Below are 18,950 nucleotides of genomic sequence, written 5' to 3'. Positions count from 1 at the left end.
TTTTGGCGGGAACGCGAGGAGTGAAGTTGTGTGATTTGTTTTATTTTGTCTATTTCGTGTTTCTTCAAGTTTAAATGTGTAATAACAGTGGTTTATTAACTGTTTAATATGTGGGAAAATGAAACAAAGCTGCTGGACGTAACTTCTCGGGTTCCTCCAAAAAGTCCACTGAAAAAATCTCAGTAAATGACCACCATTTTACTACGATTATATTTCATCCCATATCATCTCATTTCATTTAAGTTCATCCCAGTTGATTGATGTCTCAAATTAATCATCTTCATTTCATTTCACTCTATTTTATCATTTTTCATAAAAATAAGAATATAAATTAAAATAAGACATGACTTAAATGTCTTAGCTACCAGGTCATAAAATCCATTACAAAAAATGTCTATCATAAAATATAATGACACCCATACTTCTGAGTGTTTATGTATATGGAACTTTTTGGCGGGAATGCGAGGAGTGAAGTTGTGTGATTTGTATTATTTTGTCTATTTAGTGTTTCTTCAGGTTTAAATGTGTAATAATGGTGGTTTATTAACTGTTTAATATCTGTGAAAGTGCACAAATGTGGGAAAAAGAAACAAAGCCGCTGGGCGTAACTTCTCGGTATCCTCCAAAAAGTCCACTGAAAAAATCTTAGTAAATGACCACCATTTTACCTCAGTGCCTTAAGACAAAGGCGTACAACCAATGTGTGTTACCAGTGATGACTTACGGCTCGGAGACGTGGTGCTTCACTAGGGATCTTTTTAGAAGGCTCAAAGTCGCGCAGCGAGCTATGGAGAGGGCTATGCTCGGCATTTCTCTACGTAATCGAATCCGAAATGAGGAGATCCGTAGAAGAACGAAGGTTGCTGACATAGCCCGTAGAATTAGTGAACTGAAGTGGCAATGGGCCGGCCACATAGCACGAAGAGAGGACGGTCGATGGGGCAGAAAGATTCTGGAGTGGCGACCACGTACTGGCAAGCGCAGTGTGGGACGGCCACCTACTAGATGGACCGACGACCTAGTAAAAAGCGCTGGGTCTCGTTGGATGCAGGTGGCAATGAACCGGTCGCACTGGAAATCTATTGGAGAGGCCTATGTTCAGCAGTGGACGGCGATAGGCTGAAATGATGATGATGATGATTTTACTGAGATTATATTTCATCCCATATCATCTCATCTCATTTCATTTAATTTCATCCTAGTTGATTAATGTCTCAAATTAATCATCTTCATTTCATTTCACTCCATAATATCATTTTTTCATAAAAATATGAATATAAATTAAAATACAGAAATGACTTAAAGGTCTTAGTTACCAGATCATAAAATCCCTTAAAAAAAATCTGTGTGTCTAACGCATAATCTATACGAACCAAAACTGGTCTCTATTTGTTTTTTAGGCATTTATTACTAGAGTTTCAGAGAAGTTCAACTTGTTCTCTGAAATTGAAATTATTAAATTCTTATTAAAATGAGGCAATATGGTCCTAAGCATTTAATATGGATATTAATTATATCCGGCATTCTTATAAAAGCCGAAGACGGTAAGTACGAATTGCTGAAACTTTGTCGTTGAAAGTGTGTAGTTTGATTTGTAAATTCATGTTATAAGTATTTCAAAAGAGCTGTAGAAACTAAGATTTTATATTTTGGAAAAAAGTAAGTCAGTAATTTTTTTTAAATTAAAATAGAAATAAAAAGATGTGATTTAGTCTATTTAAACGTAGTTGATCTTGTTTATTAAATAATTGTAGCATGAATGATTGTGCTCAAAATAAAATACTACAATGAAATATAATTATAATTATTTAAATTGAATTGTAATAATAAGTATTGCATTATAATTTATAAATAATATGGTAAATAATGTGTAATATCGTTTCACGAATCTGTCCCACCCAAAACATTAAATTTGTCACTTTAAGTTTATGAAATTGTTGATTAATTTATGTGACAACATTAACATTTTACTATCTCTGAAAATGTAAAAATTTCCATTGCCACTGTAATAAATGAACAAAAGCATTTCTGTTTAAAACCATTTTTATGACATAGTTGAATATTTTTATAGTTGGAGATGAATGCACCCCAAATAACCAGATATCTGAAGGTATCTGTACTCTGGTGAATGATTGTCCTCAGGCTGTAATGTAAGTTGAGAAACATACAAGGGGGAATTTCTACTGTACTCAAAAAGAAAAGCTAAAGGTTGTGATCTCTAACACAACATTTGAAAAATCTAATCACAATACACACAATATAACACAATTAAAAAGCTACTGATATGTGAGATTTACAGTCTTTAGGGAGTGCTATGAGTGACTGCCAACTAGTGTGTTATATTGAGGGTAAATGTGAGTTTTTTCAGCTTTAAAAATTGTTTGAAATACACCATGTATAAATAAGTTTGCTATTTAAAAACTTAAATAGTATTCATGAATCCAATATTATCACCACTGGCTTTATACCCAGGCACAGTATTATACCACTGGCACGTTTGTCTGTTTGTTTTATGTCATTTTATCCATCTGCATATATGTCTCTTTATTTAAATAGAAGCACATAATCTCATTCTGTTAATTGCTACCAGAGCCGTTGGATACTAAAAATGTCAATACTGCTGCTTAACTATAGATGTAAGTTTGGCCTTATTTTCAAAGTTCATACTTTTGTAATAAAACAAGTTTGAGCCCACATAGCAGATATAAGCAGCATGGGAAACCTATTTGTGTTGGCTCACAATATGCCCTGATAACAATATACCATGTGCGATAGGAAAAATTTCATTTCAAATCTATTTGTTTCTTAACAGGGCAATAAAAAATAAAAGGTTTCAACCATTTCAAAGATGTGGATTCAGAGGATTTCAGGAGATAGTTTGTTGCCCTACAACTGTGGACAAATTTGGTGAGTTTGTTAGAAACATACTACTTTGTGTATCATCTTCATTTATTAAAATTCCAAGCATTAAATATTATTCATAGAATTACTAATGTCTAAAACTAATTTTTCAATAAACAAATTGTAAAAAGTATTGACAAATATTAAAACATGAGCATGGAAACAAGACTACAATATTAACTTACTTACAAGAAATCATGGAAAAAGGTTTCCTTTCTGCCATTTTTTTCTTGATAATATCAACATGAAATCACTACATACTATATATCAATGATATGTTATCACAGTACAGGTTACAGGATGGTCACCATCAGAGTTTCTCTCAAATTATAGCCCAAGAGAATTATTTAAAATTTGTGTCTGATACATTTTCTGGGGTTGTTTCTCAAATGGGTTGAGTGAGATTTATACATTCACTGCCCTACTGATGGTAGGACTTCTTGTGAGTTCACATGGGTAGGTACCACCAGCTTGCCTATTTCGGCTGTGAAGCAGTAAGGTGTTTCGGTTTAAAGGGTTGGGCAACCGTTGTAACTATACTGAGACCTTAGAACTCATATCTCAAGGTGAGCAGTTGCATTTACGTTGTAGAAGTCTATGGCCTCTTGTAACAACATAATACCAGATAGGCTGTGAGCGGAGTCGGAGAATAAGCCGTCATATATATATATATATATATAATTTTTTTTCTGTTGCTTAGATGGGTGGACGAGCTCACAGCCCACCCGGTGTTAAGTGGTTACTGGAGCAATTTATAATTTGGCGGGTTTCACTTTTTACACGATGTTATTCCTTCACCGTAGAAGTCAATCGTGAACATTTGTTGAGCACGTAATTAATTAGAAAAATTGGTACCCGCCTGGAATTCGAACACAGGTGCATCGCTCAACACGAATGCACCGGACGTCTTATCTCTTAGGCCACAACGACTTCAGATATCAGATTCAGATGTAGACAATTTATTACGAAAAATTTGAATATTTCCTTCTTAGGCTACTCATCAAATTCGGTTTGGCTTCTTTTACCTTAACACTCGCATGCCACTGGACTTCCATACATATATATCGACAGCTATTTTAAGGTATTACATAAACTTAAATAGAGATAAACTTACGAAACGTCAAACGTACGTTCGCGGTACTTCGTTGTTTTCACGTTCTTTATTAATATAATAATCGTGCGCGTTTTTATAGCAGGTTTCTTGATATTTGCTATTGACTTTTAAAGTACCTAATAATAACAGGTTTTTAAGGAAAATTGCTAACGAAATTCAATCATAACGTTATAATTTGTAATGTTGGTTTGTATTTGCAATGCCTCTCAGATTAATGTCTTCTATTTATAATAATGTAGTATGATATTTGATGTATAGGTTATATTTCTGCTGTAGGGTTTTTTTAATAACTTTTTCGCTCTAACTTTATTTTGCAGCATGTCATATTTAAAACGTTAATCGTTTGTTATTGTATTTTTTTTTCTGTACAATAATAAAAAATAAAACACTGACGGGCACTAAATAATAATAAACTGAATCAAAGTACAATACAACTTTGAAATAAATATTTTAACCAAGCATGCAAACTTTGCATACAAGTTTAAATTAAAAACTATAGATTTGTATTTGGTAGTAACGACAAAGGGAAGATCTTCCACCGGGCGGGTGAAGTTGTTCGGTAGACAGTCCAAATGTTATTGCTCGGAATAAATGTATAGGTATGCAAACTTATCTTGAAATTATCGTTAGCGAGATTCAGGCATCTTTCAAATATCTTGTGTAGCATCAATAGCCATTGGCTTTAAAACAGCGGATTTCGTTATTTTTGTTTACTGAAAACGATCATACATTATAAAACAAATAATGAAAAATGTTGCAAAAAATTGGTTTCATTGAAAAGCTGGTTTTAATAATAATAAAAAAGTTTAAGAACACTCTTTTCTTCTTCTTTTAATTCTATTACCTTCACGTACCCTGTTACTGATTCTAATCAGTTCTGAATAGTTCTGATTAAAGATATTAAACGATCTTGCGGTATATTGTTTTTGTTCTTGTGGAATTGCTATCCTTTTTTTTTCCTGCCTAAGCTGATGGTCTACAGAGACACTACCTGCGTAACCTTAACTAGTAGGTGAGCTCACGGGGCTCAAACTTGACATGTTGTGCTAAACGTACTCAGTGGGAAAAGGTCCGGGCTGCGTGCTAACCAATATATCTCATATCGTATACCGAACTATTCGAAATATCAAACTTATGTGCAGCCCATATTTATCGTACATTACGATGACATGAAATGTAAAGTAATATATGATCTTCTAAAATCTCTTAAATAGCTATTTGCCGTCAAAATACCGCTGTTACCGTTTTGTCGAACCATGAACACGACTCCTCTTCACTCGTTTATCGATTTGACATCCCAGACCATACACGGACCGGCTCTAAAAGGAACACGCTGCTCAGTGCAACTTCAATATCTCTCCTCACGTCACCGAAAGACTCTTCTGCGACCATCTGCACCACATCAACACGCTCTACGCTCATGGCTAAACAATCCAGAGGCCCATTGGTCTTTAGACCAATGTTGTTCACGCACAAATCTTAGGCGAGGTTTTATATTGGGTAGAGCCCCCTGATAGGCCCTTACTTAATCGTTCGTATTGTTCGTGGACTCACATTAACCCCACGCACTTCATTCAGCTTTGTTTTGATGATAACTGACCTAAGGAAACGATTTCCTAATCTGTCATCACGACTGGTAGTTGCTCCAGCTCTGCTGGTGCCACGTCTCCTATTGTATGAGCCTGTCTATAAACCTTTTGTTTTTGTACCCTCCAAAAACCGTAGACTAATTTAATTTTCTAGAAATCATTTGTTGATGATTGATCCAAGCCTGTCCTCACCAATCACACAATTTGTTCGGCATGTTCGAATGCAATATCCATATTATTGTACTGAAACTCTTGTTGAGTTGAAAAAAACCTAACTATTTGTAATAATAGTTCTTAAGCAAATGTAAAAAGTCTATAATAATCAATTTAAAACTTTACTCGAATAACACGAAAATCTTAGACCACTCGTAAAGTTTGTTTACCCAGCTATAATTATTTGTTTTGCGACAGTTCAATTTTTCTAAAAAAAAAAATTAATGGATAATGGCCAGTCATCACTTTTTCTTTTAAGTAAATCTGAAATTTTTGTAATGTAATAATATTTATTAAAAGTATTCATTTGAAACTAATCTTGAATGCAGTTTATGTGTCTGTTAGTTGATATTCTTAGTTAGAAAATATTGAAGTCTTATACAATGTTTTCGGGTCTAGTTATCTGTTGGCGTAATAATTACGTTAAAAGGGTTTGTTTAATGTTAATTTACCAATTTCTACATAGGTAGTACTAACATTAGACTTGTAAAAGGAGTAAGTAGATCATTCTAGAAACAAATGGAGGAATAAGCTATACGTCCAATGCAAAACGATACCTACCTTAATTACATTTCTTACTAGTTTTAATAGTTTACGAGTTGATCGACCGAGTTTAAACGATACGATCGATTTTATGTCTTTTAATAAGAACAATAACATGACGTGAAACGATTGAAAAACTAACCTTATGCTTTTAAATTATTCCATGTTTATGTTCCATGCTTAACCCAAATTTTTGTATTAACTTATGCTAATGAAATAGATGAAGTGTAATTAGTTTAACTTTACGGTAGACCTTGTTTTTACCAAACTATTATCTCAGTGACTTAGGCTTTATTTCAAATGTAACCGATCGACGTGCTGACTTTTACACCGTCTTGCTTATTTCATGATTGAAAACCACCATGGGTTTTGTTTTGTATGGTTGTATGATGTATAGCAGCTACTAACTTAGAAAAACTGACTTAAAAACTTGATACCTGATAGCCATCAGGGCTGATAGTGAACTCATCTATCCGTATAAAGAAATACCTAAAAGATTGAATAAAATAAGGCCAGTAAATTGCAAATTTCTATGATTGTAATATTTTTATTATAAGGTTGGGGAAAAAGTTTTTTCGCATTTAATAAGAAAATTCACAACATTTTTTAATATAGTTTATTAACATTTAACTAAAGTATGTAGGTACCATTTTGTTCGATAACTTTTTGCCATCTTGTAGGTAGGGACATGATCCGATTGCTACAGAAATTTTGGGGCCTCTGATCAAAATACCGCGACAATTGGTTTTGGCAGTCTTCTTGTGACGCTAACTTGACACTGCCTAAAGAATTCTGAAGAGACCGAAACAGGTGAAAATCTGAAGGTGCAAGGTCAGGACTATACGGCGGATGCAATAACATCTCCCAGCCAAGCTCTCTTAATTTTTGCTGAGTGGCTAAAGTTGTATGAGGTCTATTATCATGATGAAAAATCACACCCCTTCTGTTGATTAATTCCGGCCGCTTTCTCTCAACTCCTTGCTTTAATCTCATCAGTTGTTCGCAGTAGAGTTCAGAATCGATGGTCCTGCCTGGTGGTGACAGCTAATAATGAATAATGCCATTCCAATCCCACCACACACACAACATCACCTTGTTGCGAGTTAACCCGGGTTTCGCCACAGTCTGTGAAACCTGACCGGCCTTTGATCACGACCTTTTTCGTACGTTCTTGTCGTACGTGATCCACTTTTTACATGAGTACACGGTTCATTAGGTTTCGTTCAGTGAGCTCGTGAGGTACCCAAATATCGAGCTGTTTTGTGGTCAATTTCCAGTTCTTCAGCTACGTCGTAACTACCGAAATGCCGATCTTGCTCCACTTTTTCAAAAATGGCATCCATTTTATCCGTAATAGGGCGACCAGAGCGACGTACAACTTTGACATTAAAATTTCCTGATTAAAAACGCTTAAACTAAATTTGTGCTACGCTCACAGACACTGCACTAGGTCAAACATCGCAAATTTTTTTCGCGGATTGCACTGCATTTTATCTTTTTTGTAGTAAAATTTTAAAATGTATCCAATTTCTTCATTAGGTTCACTCATCTTGACAGTACGAAAAATAAATAAAAACCACACATTTTCCTAATTTGAATTTGGAATTATCTTCTTTAAAATTTATACTTTTAATAATACCAAAACCAGCCAGATACAAATAGTATACCCAAAGAGATTTTATTACAAGTTCATACATACTATAATGCGAAAAGACTTTTTCCCCAACCTATTATTATGTAGCAAGTATTATATTGTGTACATTTTGTTGTTTTATATGTATGTGTATTAAATTGGTTTAATTTATTTATATGGATTTACTTGTTTGTACACATATAAATATTTTGTAATCATGTTAGTATTTTTATATGATCCTCGATTAATCCAACCTCCAATTTCCTGAAACATCTCCATCCAAAGGGACTGGAAGAGATTTCAGGCTCGCCAATAGTACAAGTAGTTTTAAGTTTTTTTTATCATTTACTTTTTTGTAGATTGTTGTTAATTTGGCGCACTTAAGTGCAATAAAAAGTTTTTTTTTATATTCTTGTATTGTACATCTGCCTTTGTTTTTAAAGTATTATTATATTTTTGAAGTATTTCCTTAAGCGCGGTATATTTTATCTCGTTCAAACGTTGAAAGCCAGAGCTATAAAAATAAATCCACACTGTTTTCACACATCAGTACAAACAAGTTTAAGCTCATTTAAACATAAATTTTAAAATAAAGTTCCGAAATACAATTATTCGTCAAAATAGTACTATAGTTTTTTTCTGTATTCTACTGCTATATTCTAGAAACATCTTTAACGTGCGCTCTGTTTTTAGGTCAAACAGAGAAAACAAGAACTATTAAACGAATTGCTGAACGAGGTACGTAGCAAAACCTTTAACCAAGCTACTTTACTACGAATCACCTTGAGTAATCTATACTAATACTAGCTGTACCCGTCCGCTTCGCTGGCCATTTAAAATGAACATTATTATTTCTTACCCCACAAAGATTCTCATCATTAACGCCCCCGCGATTGGTGTAGAGAGTCTAACACTCATATAAATATTAGCCTATCCATTAAGTACATGTATTTTCTACATGGATACCAAGTTTCAAGTCAATCGTCATCCGTAAAACCCACTAGATTTATATATTAGTATACTCGTAGATATAAATCGAGAGTGGTTTTTACGGATGTTTCGTTATAACTACTGAACCATACACCTGATTGACTTGAAACTTGGTATCCATGTAGAAAATACATGTACTTAATGGATATGCTAATATTTATATGAGTGTTGGACTCCCTAATTATAATGACAATAAATAATAATGTTAATTTTAAATGCCCAGCGAAGCGGGCGATTGCGGCTAGTCATAATATAAAAATGGTTTTATGTATGTGTAAATTGGACTTTAATGAGGTTGGTTTTTTTCCTTCAGAATGTGACAAAATCATATCTTCAACTGTACCTCCGCTCGACCTGTATATACTTGGCGGGGAAGCTGCATCGATGGGAGAATTTCCTTACATGGTAATTGCCAACTATCATACTAGTTTTCCTCATTACTATACACATAAATATATCAAGGAAAATTAATTATAATTTCTGCATATCACGTACGTTACATTTTAAAGATGATACCTTTAATAATAACAAATATTTCACACAACTTGCAGTGTAAAACAATGTTCTCTAAAATTAGAATAAATTATAATAAAATATACAACGTGGGTGACGTGTAATGGTTGGGCGTCATATTTATTTTTAGGATTATTCATAAAAAGAGGAGATTCAACTTAAATAATAATTTGAAAGCTTTTGTAACAAATATGTATGTATTGGTGAAATATTAAAAACAAATGCCATTTTAATACAATTTGCAAAAATGCTGAAGTGAAAGCTTCCTTTTTTAGCTCGAGTGAAGCTATATTTGAATACTGTAAAGGAACTTCGGTTTTCAAATACAAAGTAGTAATCCACTAAGTGATTCCCAAAGTCGAACGGTAGATACGCGTCAAAGAAATGTACATAAAAATGGATACATCAATTAAAAATGGGAATCTACGGGCGTTTTACTAAGCAGTAATCTTCGTTGGTTTTCACTTAAGCTTAACTAATGGACCACGATAGAAAATGTCTCCGAGAAATGCGTAATACTTATTAAGTTCTTGATTACATTTAACAGAAATTGAGTTCTAGATAAAAAGTACAAAAATAATGCTCGGCGTGCAAAAAAATTTGAGAAGCTATGGATTAGGCTATTAAACTCCGAATAACATATAATAGGAGGCAGGTATGATGGTAAACGCCTTAAAAAGGAATAAGCTGAATAACTAGTTTCAGTCTAACACAAGTATATTTGCGTAATTATTGGTGCTAAGGATGTCTTGTAAGTCCGTACCAGTAGAAACCACTTCGTCTAGTTGAGTTTCTCGCCGGATCTTCTCAGAAGATCAGAATTGTTAGTTCTCCCTTGGAGGTGCTCGGGTAGCTGTTAGCAAATCCCACACCTCCTGGCTGAGTCCTTTCTCGCCCACCTGTCCTTGTGAAACTGGAAAGGCCTCCAGGCCACAAGCAATCCCTCAACCATAAAAAAAATACTCCGTCTGCCGCGAAGCAGTAATGTGTTCTGGTTTGAAGGGTGGGGCAGCGATTGTACAGTTGGCAAAATAAATACAGAACTCATGATTATAAAAGAATTTTTACCAAATTAATATTTAAATAGTCGATAAAGATTTACCTGTCGATCAGTCATTTGAAATGTAATTCATATTCAGTCTATATCTTATAAGTAGGTATATTATATAAATCGGTTCTGTATGTATTCGCCAATTTCAGAATATGTAAAATTTCTATCCATAAAAAGCGGCATTGGGTGTTTCATTTGTCTGTGATATTTGTAAGTATTTGCTTATCCGAGTAACATGAAACTTGGTATAGTTGTTGGCAATTCGAGAAAGATTGATAATTACGAGCCAGTGGATTCAAGAAATTGATGTATTTAAGGCGTTTAGTCATAGCGCGACCGGTTTTCATCAGTTATGTTTCTAATAATCCTTAGGTTGCTGTTGGCTTCGACCGTGGTAATGGTTACGAATTCGATTGCGGAGGTTCGTTGCTATCCAACCTGTATGTACTGACAGCTGCGCACTGCGTCGACACATTGGATCGGTATTTTTATATTTCATAATAATATACTGCTTAGTATGTGAATTTCTTAGTTCGCCATGATGGACCAAATCTGAAACTATTAGGAACTGTGAAAAAGTCCATCTCCGCATTTATATATTGATAATATGTTTTGTATTCGAGTTTTTAAATCCTGTTGAAATTGATTTACAAATAAGTGGCGATCTTGCTAGGGCCCTGGCATCTGGCATTGCTGATGTCCATGAGTAACGGTAACCACCCACCATTAGGCGGACAAAAAAATTAAGACGAGAAAAGGCAGAGGTAGGAATTCGCAATGGGGTCATACAATACTATGGAATAAAGATTCGCTGTTCATTTGGCCATTTATAGAGGGTCACGGTAAACGCTTCCATAAATAATCAGCAGACCTAAAATTGGTACTTAAAATGGTTATACATGGTCCAGGGAAAAGCGCTATCCCAAATACACTTTTATGATAGTACTCCTAAGAACTAAGTAGTATTAGGAACACAATCCATCATGTACGATAGTGGATACACTATGAACAAATTTGAAAGTTACCAATATGTACATAGTAGGAAATATTTAAGTCATCATTTAACTTAATAAACCTGTCACATTTCTTTAATTTATAATCACATTCTAGAAACGGCTTTAATTCATACATACATTTATCTGTTTCTGAAATTATACAATGACATTTTTTTTAAATCAGCTTCTTTTGATGATGACTATTCATAAATTCAATTTGTTTTCGTTCAAAATCGAATACACGTTGCTTCGTTGTTCCGCTTAGTTTCAAATTTGCTTGCTTCGTTCGGCAATAAATCTGTTTTGTACGTTTCCGTTCAAGGATAGAGCCCAGTTTGGTGCGCGTCGGTGTTATAGAGCTGGGCAGCAACGCTTGGACCGAGGGCACGGACTACCGCATCGCGCAAATCATAACCCACCCGAATTACACCAGACGAGAGAAATACCATGACTTGGCCTTACTCAGGTTTTTTTTATTTTTTTTATTTTTTTTTATTGCTTAGATGGATGGACGAGCTCACAGCCCACCTGGTATTAAGTGGTTACTGGGGCCCATAGACATCTACAATGTAAATGCGCCACCCACCTTGAGATATAAGTTCTAAGATCTCAGTATAGTTACAACGGCTGCCCTACCCTTCAGACCGACGCACAATCCCGCCGCCGTCGAGCGGGGGCAGGGAGGCGGATCTCGCCCAAGCCCTGGCCCTCTTAAGTGTTTCGGGTCCCCCTCACATGTCGGTCTAGGGACCGGCGAGGGGGGCCTAAGAAGACGACGTGCAAGCTGCTCTGCACGCGTTTTACGCAAGAGCATCCGGGTGATGGAAGGCCGGCTATCCTCGACCCACGCTGGTTCTGGCCCAGCGGGGTATTCCGTAGGGTAACCCACTCTAACCGGCGCCATCTAGGCGGACTTCGGACAGTCTGCCGACCGAGAGGGCTGGTGGTCGTGGCGCCGACGACCGCCAGTCCGGCGTCCCGAGGGGGAGGGTGATGGGAGAGATGTGCTCCGCACTAAACGCTTCACTTTCCCCCCTTTGCCTTGTCATGAGTTCTGTCTCATGCGAGGTTTGGACGTTGGTTGTTGAGCGACAGGAGGTTTTAGTCAGTTCGACTCTGACATACCCCGCCCAATATCCCCAGAAAAGGGCGGAAGTCCGGCGATTTCCTCCTGACCAAAAAAAAACCCCTTCAGACCGATATGCATTACTACTTCACGGTAGAAATAGGCAGGGCGGTGGTGCCTACCCGCGCGGACTCAAGAGGTCCTACCACCAGTAGACTCAAGAGGTCCTACCACCAGTAGACTCAAAAGGTCCTACCACCAGTAGAATGTAAAAGTGCCTTATCTCTAATCCTCTAATTCTAGCTGTGATGGGCGAATTACGGCCCCGCGGAAATATTTAATCCGGCCCGCCGAGAGTCCATCCATTCTAAAATATTCTAGTCACCATTTTGGCGCGTAAAATAAAATCTGACGTTTATAATTGAAAATTTTCGAATTTTTAATTAAAGCTCCAATTCGTTAGGGGTGTTTTGAGCTTTCACTATCTCATAATTAACCTGCCATCATTATAATTATCTCGGCAGCCTGCCACAGGTATTAGTTTATTTATTGGAAAAAAAAACCATTCTTTTCACCTATCTATCACACGCCTAACAAGGCGTAAAAGTAAAAGGTATTTTGTTTATTAAAAAGCTTTAATACAAAGCGCATTTTTTCCTATAATTTTGGCCCTCTAGAATTTCTTAAACTTTGTGGCCCGCCATTAAAAATGTTTGCCGACCGCTGCTCTAGCTATAATCTCTCTCTCTCTCTCTCTATCACTAGCTCTAATCCTGTTAACTCAAATTATTATAAAATACTTTTTTAGGTTGGAAAAAGCAGTCGCATTCTCGAGCAACGTAAATGCTGTGTGTTTGGAAACGAGTACAGAAGATCCAACTGTTCCATTGACCATCACCGGTTGGGGGAAGATAAGTAATACTAGTGAGTTTTTTTTTTTTTTTTATAGCCAAAGGCCCACCTGATGTTGAGTAACGTTTTGAACGTTTATAAAGCAATGCACAATGCATAAAGCAATGCAGACGGTACAAGCAATGTACCGTCAAGACGCTTAAATTAAATTAGTACTACTACTGCCACCATATCCACCACCATACCCACTACCACCACCACCACTACTACTACTACTACTACTACTACTACTACCACTACTACCACTACTACTACTACTACTAATACTACCACTACTACTACTACCACTACTACTACTACCACTACTACCACTACTACTACTACTACTACCACTACTACTACTACTACTACTACTACTACTACTTTAAATAGTACTGAAGGTAAGGCCGTACGCGCACCACCACACCGTATGTTCTGGAGTACTTATTTGATTCAGTTCGAAACTATAAACCACGTATCTTCAAATTAGATTATGTTCAAATTCAAGTAATTAAATGTAATCATTCAAATCAGTGGTTGTCTTTTTTTTTAGGGAACGCTAAAAGCAATATATTACTCAAGGCGAATGTGACCGCTGTAAAGGCTGAGAAGTGTAGTGAATCCTACCTGAATTGGCGTAAACTACCTAAAGGCATATCCGACAGTCAGATTTGTGCTGGAGATCCTGAAGGCATCAGGGATACTTGTCAGGTAAAAAATAAGTTCGAAGCTCGACTGAATTTTATACATATGACATGTGATGTCATATGTATAATTTATTAAAAACTAGCTGACCCCGCAGACTTCGTATTGCCTCAATCGATACTTTTGTATAAAATAAACTTAAAACAAACAAAACGAATCCGTCCAACGGGGACACATAAAAAAAAAGCATAATTGTAATTTTTATTTAATTCCAAGCATTTTCATATTTATCTACCTTTTAAATTTTTTCTGGACTTCCACAAATAATTCAAGACTAAAATTAGCCAAATCGGTCCAGCCGTTCTCGAGTTTTAGCGAGATTAACGAACAGCAATTCCTTTATATATTATATGTAGATAGACGTAAAATAGATAAAAATAAAACGGGCCGTTTTTATGCGTATTTAATCTCAGTTTTGTGACACTGCCACTTGAACATTTAGATTAACTTTAGTAAATGTACGCAAGACATTTTTCATGTGCCGCCACATCGTTCTTAATTCAATTTTGCGTAGATAAACCAACAATCTATGAAAGTAGTAATGTTTATTTTATCTGTAAAAAATAGTTAAAACAAAAAAATATTTCTGCACTAGCGAAAAGGAGTTCCTTATCTTTTTCAATTTAAATATTAGCTGTAAAAAAGCCATAAAAATCCGCTTCGTGTTTAAATAATGAGATGTATCATGAATAACTTATTCAATTATGCGATTTTTTTTTTTCAAAGTATCTACCCGGTTTATTTTTAAATACCCAAAACACGTAGTTAATGGTAATTAAAGTTCTTGATATTATTAAATTTAAATTAATTAAGAATCGAAATTGGTTTGAATACTTTTTTTTTCTACGTAAGCTGGTATTTAGAGGCTATTCCAGCGTACCGAGCGAGTAAGTGAGCTCACGGCGCTCTAACCTGAGGACGTTGCTAACACTAGCCCTAGCAAGAGCAGTGCTTCCTAGAATCTACCACCTCGGAAACGCGACCCACCGAGAACATCCAGCGAGAAACTCGGTGGACTGTGTCTATGGGTTAATTTACTCGTCGAACCCGTCGCTTGCGACGAAGAACGATGACCGGTGCTTGAGGTACCTAAAAGCACCGTTAGTGGATCGGGAGGATCCGAAATTACGTGTTTGGGGCGACGTCGACTGCTTTCCATTCTGTCCGCAAGATCGGGAATGTCGTTACCGGGGGCCACGATGAGAGGGTTCTCGTGTCGTGCCGCTTTATCGAAGTGGTTGAATTAGTAATGTTGTTGTGCTTGCAGGGCGACTCGGGCGGTCCGCTGCAGATGTGGCGCGACGTGTACCGGCTAGTCGGCGTGACGTCATTCGGGCGCGGCTGCGGCTCGCCCGTGCCCGGCGTGTACACGCGCCTGTCGCGCTACCTCGACTGGATCGAATCTGTCGTATGGCCCAATCACGTTTAACTAATCGCCGTTCGAACGCAAACTAATAGTTTTTTTTATTATTATTATTTTCGAACAATTCTTAACCCTTTGACTGCCGTGTAGGGACACAGGTGCCCTACGTGGCGCACTAAACTAATTATGTCGTACTCTGTTACTAAGACCTCTGGATTGCCCAAATTTATTGTATATTGAGCCCATAGACATCTACAACGTAAATGCGCCACCCATTGGTGGCAGGACCTCTTGTGAGTCCGCACGGGTAGGCACCACCGCCCTACCTACTTCTGCCTTGAAGCAGTAATGCGCTTCGGTTTGAAGGGTGGGGCAGACATTGTAACTATACTGAGAACTTAGAAATCACAACAGGACTCACAAGAGGCCATACCACCAGTAATTACGCAAATTATAATTTTGCGGGTTTGATTTTTATTACACGATGCTATTCCTTCACCGTGGAAGTCAATCGTGAACATTTGTTAAGTACACATTTCATTAGAAAAATTGCTACCCACCTGCGGGATTCGTACACCCGTGCATCGGATACGAATGCACCGGACGTCTTATCCTTTTGGCCACGACCACTTTTAGAACTGTTAGAACTTAGATTCATTCTTAACATCTTCGGATTCATCTTTCCCAGAGTCTACTACATATTACGGCGCCTTAGCAACAGAAATCGACCTAATTAGTTCAGTGCGCCACGTAGGGCACCGGTGACCTACATAGCAGTCAAAGGGTTTATTAGGGCCTTTAGAGTCAGAATATCGAGCATGAAACGGAATCTCGGAGTAAATACGATATAAAAAAAAAACATACGTACAGTCAAAATCTGTTATAACTGCTCATATACAGTCGTAACAACCGTTGATGTTTAATGTATATCGTGCAAGTACAAACAAATCGATAGGGACTTTAATAAAGCTTCCTCAATATTTGTATGCTTCGTTGTTCTGGCTCGTTTCATTTTCAAAAAATTATTGTCATAAAGCGTTTGAATTTTTTCTCGCTCTTTCCAAATGGTTGAAATTGTCGAGTGTGATACACCATATTCCTTTGTTAAGTCTTTGTTTGAAATCCCGCTCTCTAGCTTGGATATAATACGCGATTTGTCTTCAATATTAATTTGTTTTCTTTTTCTTTGCGACATTTTGAAAGTTTTGCGAATAACTCCACAAAGTTTTGGTGCGTCTTGTGTATAGATAAGTAACAAACTAACTGAAGAGATATGAAGAAGCGGACTTTGACTCTACCACATGCACGTGTTTTGTTTTTAAGAATTAGAAAAGACCCTACACTAAACTAAATCCTATTGTTTTCTTTCCTGATTTTAATAGCCATTGAAGACAAATGTGGATACCTATTCAAATTGTTTACAATACAGCTTAGCCGGTCGTTCTAACAGACCTAATTCTCCGAAATATTAGTTAAATGTGGTCGTTTTATGAGGTATGTCGTTATTAGCCATGTCGTATAAAGCAATGTTTTTAATAAGGCGGTCATATAGCATTCAGCCGGGACCTTAGTCCTAGTTTATTATAACCGGCATGTTGTTCTAAACGATGTCGCAGTAAACGGTTTTGACTGTATTTCAAATGCTAAGCACCGAAATACAAATTTTTCTATTTTTTTAAATTAATTAATTTCTTTTCGAATTTTCTTACTTGACATGATTATGTCGCATGTGTGACTCCATTGTCGCTCCGTGACTTCAATTTTCCAGTGACTTGCTCACAATTTTATTACCAGAATCCGCCAATACACTGAAACTACTTTTGGGCATATAAAAATGTATCTTTCGTGTTTATTAAATGGTCATTTATGGATTTAAAACAGTTAGAAAAATTTGTCAACGTGCCCATTAGGTACCCATAATTTTTTTCTGAATCCATAAACTTCCCAATATACGTGTCGACTGTGCCTCTTAGAGCGTCTCATTTGCTTAGTCTTCCCAATGCTCGTGTCTTTGGTCTAATTGGTCAAGTATATCGTCTATACAATTAATTTAAAATTGCCATATTTGAGATCAGACACCACAACTCGTTTCACTATCGAACATTGTTTCTATAATCCACGAATCTTATCTTAATCTACATTAATAGGTTGACATTTGTATCGTTCGAACTTGCCAATATCTAGACTGAAGCACTCGTCTTAAATCAATTTCTATCCAACCGACTCTAACTCTCAGCCAGCTATGTGTTAGAACTCTCTCATCTAGGCTCAAGATTAAAATGACCATTTAATTTAAAAAACAATAGAAGCAATCGAAACACGATATTCTGGTTATTAATATGTAAAAAGTGCAAACGAGTTAAACACGTTTTGTACATGTTGCTATAATACATTCTAAAAAGTCATGCCTCGTAATATCCTAAGTGCCATTTAGCAAGAGTATACGTCACAACATTAATTACTAAGTTTACGCAAACAAAGATTTGGCATTTAGATTTTGTTAAACAATATCTTAGCAATCTGTGTATCTAACATCAATGATGGCATCTTTACCCTTTTTATAAGTTGATTTGTCTCCAGAAATTATGAAATTTCAAACAAATTCACCAATTACTATTTTAAACGGTCATCGCAAGTCGTAGCATTAATATTGTATTTTGACAGTCTAATTTACTTTTATTAAATTTCTAATGTTTCGAAGAACAAGAAGAATCAATAAAAAACGAAGTTACCTTAGCTGGTGTGCTACAGTAAAATTCAGAAAGGGTAAATTACCAATTGACTATATACAGAATAAGTTGTTTTCCTATTAATAAAATAAGTGCAATTGTAAGTTATATGTAACAATTATAGATATTAAATAAATGACACAATTAAACAGGGTAACATTAAGCTCTCTAAGATGAGCAATTTCTACATTTTAATAAAAAATCTCTTATCAATAGTAGTGTTTTATTATTAACAACTTCGCCAATTTTCTTCTAGAAAGGTCGCCAACATTAAAAGAAAAATATATATATACCTATTGAATTTATTATCAAAATTATTACAGAGAGGAGAGACCACGAATGACTAACGAAAAAGTATTCGTATCGCTAACGAAAAAAAATGTATACCTAGGATTTAAACAGCGCCCCCCCTACCGCCCGTACCATGTGCAAGTTTTTAGTTGCATGGCGGTATTTTCTGCACAATTGGCGAAAGGAAAAAATGGCGTCCGTTGTACTACATCCCGGCATGAACCCGAACTGGTTCCGTGATACCTCACTCTCCACTCCCATTCCTCAAGCTTTTATACTATGTGACAATATGAGCTTTATTCCCCTATAATTGTTGTATACCTGTACGTCACCTTTGTTCTTGAATAATTGATTGCTTGCACC

General features: G+C 36.2%; 1 protein-coding gene across 1 annotated transcript; it reads left to right on the top strand.

The window, feature by feature from the left end:
* Positions 1 to 1,363: 1,363 nt before the first annotated feature.
* On the top strand, positions 1,364 to 18,509 carry LOC101742608 (serine protease snake). Its single transcript, XM_038012667.2, has 10 exons — positions 1,364 to 1,544; positions 2,072 to 2,150; positions 2,813 to 2,907; positions 8,687 to 8,731; positions 9,297 to 9,388; positions 10,920 to 11,029; positions 11,865 to 12,008; positions 13,417 to 13,532; positions 14,053 to 14,210; positions 15,472 to 18,509. Exons 1-10 carry the CDS (start codon positions 1,472 to 1,474, stop codon positions 15,631 to 15,633), a joined length of 1,074 nt encoding a protein of 357 aa, XP_037868595.1. The 5' UTR covers positions 1,364 to 1,471; the 3' UTR covers positions 15,634 to 18,509.
* The last annotated feature ends 441 nt before the right edge of the window (positions 18,510 to 18,950 follow it).

Source organism: Bombyx mori, chromosome 8 (assembly GCF_030269925.1).
Source record: "Bombyx mori chromosome 8, ASM3026992v2".
In the NCBI taxonomy this organism is placed as follows: Eukaryota; Metazoa; Arthropoda; class Insecta; order Lepidoptera; family Bombycidae; genus Bombyx; species Bombyx mori.
This window is presented reverse-complemented; position numbering and strand designations above follow the sequence as displayed.